The following is a 6,817-nucleotide window of genomic DNA, read 5'->3' on the forward strand; positions in this document are numbered from 1 at the left end:
AGGAAGAGTAACCTAGATGAGATACCTAGAAGAGTTCTACAGGAAGAGTAACCTAGGTGAGATATCTAGAAGAGTTCTACAGGAAGAGTAACCTAGGTGAGATACCTAGAAGAGTTCTACAGGAAGAGTAACCTATATGAGATACCTAGGTGAGATACCTAGAAGAGTTCTACAGGAAGAGTAACCTATATGAGATACCTAGGTGAGATACCTAGAAGAGTTCTACAGGAACAGTAACCTAGGTGAGATACCTACAGTAGGTGAGATACCTAGAAGAGTTCTACAGGAAGAGTAACTTAGGTGAGATACCTACAGTAGGTGAGCAGAAGACAGTAGTCATGCAGCAGAAAAACGTCCATCCTTTCATCAGCTGGCTGTCAGTTCAAATCCCCTTGAAGCCAAAACCTTTTGTGACCGACAGCCAAGAGAACTAAACTGTCTGCGCTGTCTGGGTAGGAGGGATATTACATAACAAAGTACTTACTGACATCTTGACGTTGATTTTCATGCAAATCTTTTAATCAAACCTGGAAAACTGTTCCACATCATGTAACAGCTCAGGAGCCACATTTAGAGATGAGAGATCAATGACACGTTTGGCTTTTCATAACTAAAGACCAGCGCAGCCGCTGGAGGGAGGAACAGCTTTAAACACAAACCATCAGATGGCTCCGGAAATGTCTCCACTTATTTGCTGTTACAACAGTAGCCATATTTATCATTAAACCTCACAGCTCTCTTCCTGGAGACCCCCTTATTTATATTCAACCACATTCTGTTCTGTCTAGGTCAGAAGTATAGCTACTAGATTTTCTGCCGCTTTATGAGCAGCCAGATAACCATAAATGAATTAAAATAATAAAAATAATAATTAAATATGTTTCAAGTTCAATGTCAGTCACTCACGTCACTGATGCTCTAATTTATACAGATGTGGTTGCCTAGGCAGCAAACCACGCCCACAGACAACATCCACACTAGGTCCATGCCTGCTGGGAAGACAGGAATAAATCATCTTCTTAAAAATTTGACCACAAGCTAATATTCATTTAATTATAAAGGTGACAAAAAGAGAGGGAGATATTTGAGATGAACTGTCTACACTGACATTAAGGGTAAACATGTGATTTCATACAGCATGTTAAATATTCTTTCTCTGGTCTTGTATGTTTGCATAGAAGAAGCATTTAATTGGTTTCCTGCATCGGTGGCATCGTTAAGCGGTTCATGAAAAGTGATGCTAAATTTGAGAAGAGTTTTATTATAATCCACCCTAAGTAATAAATACATACTGTATATTTACACAATCAAATTTAACATTGTCAATACTAACATTGTCAGACTACTTGGTATGTTTTTGGAAGGTGGGTGAAACCCGGAGAACCCGAAGAACCACGTGAGAAACCCACAAGGACATAAGAGAACAGGAAGCTCCATGAAGAAAGAAATCTGAGGAAGCTGAGAAGCTCAGGATTGAATCGAGGATCATGAAACAGTGAAGCAACACCATCCACTGCACCGATCTGCTTTAGTATGTTTTGTACTTGAACTTCGTCGACGATTACTAGTAAAATTTAATGAACTTTGGTCTCTACGCAGTGCTTGTTTTTCACCAGTTCACTACAGAATGTAACGACAGACAGCTGAAGCGACCCTTTTCCTTTCACCGTCACTTTCGTAGGCATCAGTTTTGATTTAAAAGAAAAATAACAGGAGCAGAAATATTCTCATTGGGTTGGATAAGCGCCTAAAGTTTCTGGAAGGATTCCTAGGGAAATGTGGTTAGTTACATAAGGATTAAACAGATACGTCTCTATTAATATAATATGGAATTAAAGCTTGACCATCGTAATAGAAATAAAGCACTGATGATCAATAGATAGGGGGGCACGGTGGCTTAGTGGTTAGCACGTTCGCCTCACACCTCCAGGGTTGTGGGTTCGATTCCCGCCTCCACCTTGTGTGTGTGGAGTTTGCATGTTCTCCCCGTGCCTCGGGGGTTTCCTCCGGGTACTCCGGTTTCCTCCCCCAGTCCAAAGACATGCATGGTAGGTTGATTGGCATCTCTGGAAAATTGTCCGTAGTGTGTGAGTGCGTTGAGTGAATGAGAGTGTGTGTGTGCCCTGTGATGGGTTGGCACTCCGTCCAGGGTGTATCCTGCCTTGATGCCCGATGACGCCTGAGATAGGCACAGGCTCCCCGTGACCCGAGGTAGTTCGGATAAGCGGTAGAAGATGAGTGAGTGAGTGAGTGAATGAATGTTTCCCTTTGGACAGTAGATGATTAAATGTGTCTTGATGTTTGGTTAGATTCCATTAAAACATTTTAAGCATTTTACATTTACATAACATAACTTATCCAAAACCCGAAGCTGAGCCAGATTTTACGACGCCGGTAGAAGGCTCCCCGTGACCCGAGGTAGTTCGGATAAGCGGTAGAAGATGAATGAATGAATGAATGATCGATAGATTAGCAGTTTAAAGAAAGCTTACATCTAGATAGTGAATGTTTGGTACAGTTTTTAGACCAGTGATGATTCCACTTACATTTAATGACACTCAAGCTTCAAGTTAATCCAGTTTTAAAGTATTTTATTAGAATACAGTTTAGAAGTTACAGATGTGTCATGGACTCCACAGACCCAGTTTTAGTTACACCGTTCATGCTGCCACAGACCACTTTAACCACAAAGAACACGTTGCTACTCATTAATATGTTTAAGAGTCAGATTGAAAATAAATCATTAAGGTATTTTTGCTACCTGGTTTGATTTGGTGTCACACTGCGTATCACAACGTCCTCCTGAAACACGTTTCTTCATTAGATGGAACTATCAAAGTGCAATAATCTGCTAAATACAGTAATATACAGATAAGTAGTTTAAATCTTCTGCAAGTCCGCTGTTTATTTTTCTTGTTTTGTTCATTGTTTTCCTCGACACACGGGATTTCTGCTACACTACAGCTCCAGGGTTTGCACAGGAAACCATTTAATGGACTAAACACTGCACAGCACCCTAAGGGTACCACATATGTAGTGTTTAGTCTGTATGAATGGAATCCTGATGTGTTCCCAACCTCGCTACGGTTCATTAGGCAAGTAAGAACACAACATTATTTTCGTGTGTGCGCTGCTAAAATGAGCCACGAGGCCAGACTGGTCTAAAGAACAGAGCTGTAGCGTGGCTGAAATCACCTGGCAACAAAATAGTGAAAATAACTTCTGGAAATGATAAACCAGGGTAAAGTATTCATTTTTATAATTATCTAATTATAATCTGCTGATCACTGTGCCAGCTCAGGGTTCTACATATTCTATGAAGTTCTACGATTTCTATGTATTTGGTGGCTGTTTTTTTTTTTTTGTTTTTTTTAGAGTGAATAAAATATTTCTATGAAGGTGTTTTAAGACTTACTTTTTTTTTTTTTTTGCTTTTTGATTTGTTTAATCGTGTGCAGTGTGACGCCGAAAAAACCCCCAATTTGCTCTAAATCATACACCGCAAAACTAACCGATACTGTAGCTATGAAAGAACCTGAAATGTTTAGAGTTCAATTACAATGCAAGGGCTCCACAATAAACAACAAAAACATATAAACGAACAACAACAACAAAAAAAAAACTAGCAAAAAGAAAGTCAATAATATTAATCTGTAAGTATTGACCAATGCAGCATGATGAAACCCAGTCACAAGATGAATAGATAAAAATAATATACGGTTAGAAATCACCAACAATACAAATAACACCACCAGTGTTAAACGACCTCCAAGGGAACAGAGGGTAATTCGATAAGGCAGTAACGTGAAAGCTGAATTAAAAGTAAGACTGTGTGCTTTAAGGATGTGATATTTTGGACTTTATTATCAATTAACAGGAATCTTTCACACTCGCTGAAAAATCATATCCGTATCTCATGACTAACTATTTCTATTGCAGCTTCCCCAACAGAATTTATGCACCGTGTGGTGTTTTATTATCTACACGTCGAGGCTAAATGGATGTCTGTTTGGAACAGAGGGAATGATGGTTAATAACCTGCATGAAATTCTTTCATATTGTCATTTTGCACTTGACTAAATGCACTTGTCTGGTCGGACCTCGTCTTGTCTGGTCGGACCTCGTCTTGTCTGGTCGGACCTAACTGCCGAGCATGAAACCGACAAAAGAAAATCACATCCTTAAAAGAAAATTTGAGCCAAATCTGATATGAAAAGTCTTAATTATGGCAATCAAAATATGTTTGTTATCTAAATATTGCATCGAAGCCTTGAGGCTAATGTAGATAAACATGCAAGTTCTAGTTATGCCTTTCTATCAACCACTAAACCTCGTTCTTATACGAGTTTCATTTCACAGCACTAATGATACAACAACTGCCCAAAGTCTGAAAGCGAATTATTTTTGTTTCAAATGATTATATTTCAATTAGATGTGTAGATTTATAAAATCGGCTGTTTTATTGGGCTGATCGTGTACGAATGATGTAAGAACCTGATACTGAAACTGTAAGATGACATCATTAGCAAGTCCGAGTGCAAAACGAATCAACAACGACACAACAAACAACACACACACAATCTTAACTGACTGTAGATCACCAGCCAAAGAGTAAAGGAGAGAGATACTTATAGAAAGCCAAATAAAGTACAAAATAAAAATGGTTTACGACGTTTTTTGTAACGTTTACAATGAATAAAAATACCGTACTGTGGTATTTATATTGTTATATTTGTATTTATTTGCTAGGAATGAACAAATGTGAAAAAAAATAAAGACTAATCTCTCATAACTGGATCCTGGGATTTTTCTTTTGTCCAAGAGAGACATGTTTTTTCCCTTTTGCGATGTCAGAGAAATAGAATACATTTAACATAACACTTTATGCCAAAATGACAAATAAAATGGCACTGAAACATTCCTTTGCTTTTTTTGTGAAAATCGATACTCCCCGCTTGCTTCGTCTACAAGCACGTACTGTACTGTAATGTTCAAGTAATCGTCCATCAAAAAAAAATAAAAAAAAATCACGAGTGAACAAGAACAGACACATTTCCCAAAATCAAACATGTTCAATAACATTCGGAAAAAAAACAGATAAAAATCATCGCCGGTGAGGAAAACATCGAATAAATTAATAAATAAACAAACGATCCAGTGAGATGAATAATAAAGACGGACTTTTCTTTCCCCTTGTTGCACTCTGGTTCCTCACATGGCGTCAAAGTGGAAGCGATGAGCTTCTTGTCTCTTCTCACGATCGTCTGCTTTCTGCAACACAACCCATAACAACACCGTTTAATACAGTACATACATCAGTATGTTTCATAACTGCTTAAAGAAGAGCTTAGAAAGAGATAAAATTACTGCTAATCATTTCGTTTTACTGAAACCTGAACAAATAAATATTAGGCTTTGCTTCAGGCTTTGTACCGGATGCTACAACTGTTAAGTTACTAACAAGAAAAAGCTGCTTATAGCGGCTAGTTTAGCATTATTCAGTGTAATGTATTTAGTTTAGTATAATAGTGTAATATATAGTTTAGCATTATTCAATGTAAATGATTAAATACTTGTACACAGCCAGAATGTCAGCCGAAATGAGACTATGGAATATCACCATTATGTCAGATACAGTATGTGGGTAAGAAAACGCTCCATAAAATAAAACGGGTGTAGTAACGTTAAGTGTAATTACGGCGCAATATGCTTAGTATCTTGTTATTACAAACAAATGACAAAACTGAATCACAACCTTTCACAAGTTAGTGAAATTTTGTAAACATTATGCAGACGAACAGCATTAGTTCCAGTAAGCTTCCTGTAAGCTGGGTTTTAGACTGAGCGACTTCAGCGGGATTTTCAGATTATTACTCGGCCACGATGAACGAGATGCCAATAAAATCTTGGATGAAAATGTCTTCGACTACATTTGGAATAAAAGGGACGTTGTGTACATTTTTGTGAAATGTTTCTTTTAATTGTCGCTTGTAATGTGTGGGTCAGTGTGGAGAGCCGTCAACTGCTGTAGAAAACACTGCGTGGTGCTTTAATGGTGATAACGCTGCACGTGTTCGCCATGAACAGCTATGAAAACAGCACACAGAGCTCTTTCTTGAGAAACACACACACACACACACACACACAGAAAGAGAGAGAGAGAAAAAGAGAGAGAGTAGAACTCATTACACAGACAATGGAACACTTCACAGCAGCATAAAACCTCTGGGTGCGATCACTGATATATCCTGAACCAGACACACTCTGTCTCGCACTGATAAAACACAAGCCGTGCGAGTGTGTGTACTGCCGGTGTGTGTGTGTGATTATTGTCTGCCTCAGCCAAAGTAAAATAGGTGTCTATTCTCAGCTGGGACGAACTGATTCACACCTCGCTCGCTTGCAGGTGCGTGTGTGGGTTTCGTCTTCCTCAGTCAGCAAGGGTCATCGTGGCGTATTTTCTTTTTTAGACGCACGCAAGTATTTTTCCCGCCTAAAAGCATGCGTCTGAATAAACTAACTAACTAACTAAATAAATAAATAGACATATTTTAAATGAAATACAATAATACCTCTAACATCCATACTGTACATACCACAATATTACGATTAATAAAATAATTGAAATCAGTTCGATAGACATTTTTCAGTTATAATTCATTAAACTGGACCTTCGGTTCCCAACTTTCACCTACGTCTATACACACACGTGCTGATTCAAAGATCCGTTTAATAAATTCGACTCAAAGATTCAACGCGTTTGAGGACCCTAAATGTTTTACCTCAGAATAAAAACAACTTTATTTTTAATGCAGTA

General features: G+C 38.2%; 1 protein-coding gene across 1 annotated transcript in view; it reads right to left on the reverse strand.

Moving 5' to 3' along the window:
* Window positions 1-2,574: 2,574 nt before the first annotated feature.
* Window positions 2,575-6,817, reverse strand: part of itfg1 (integrin alpha FG-GAP repeat containing 1) — a 148,296-nt gene continuing 144,053 nt past the window's right edge. Inside the window, exon 18 of the mRNA XM_060859511.1 lies at window positions 2,575-5,271. Coding sequence (XP_060715494.1) covers window positions 5,212-5,271 — 60 coding nt within the window. The 3' untranslated portion in view covers window positions 2,575-5,211. The remainder of the gene's footprint in view (window positions 5,272-6,817) is intronic.

The sequence above is a fragment of the Tachysurus vachellii genome, chromosome 23 (assembly GCF_030014155.1).
Source record: "Tachysurus vachellii isolate PV-2020 chromosome 23, HZAU_Pvac_v1, whole genome shotgun sequence".
In the NCBI taxonomy this organism is placed as follows: domain Eukaryota; kingdom Metazoa; phylum Chordata; class Actinopteri; order Siluriformes; family Bagridae; genus Tachysurus; species Tachysurus vachellii.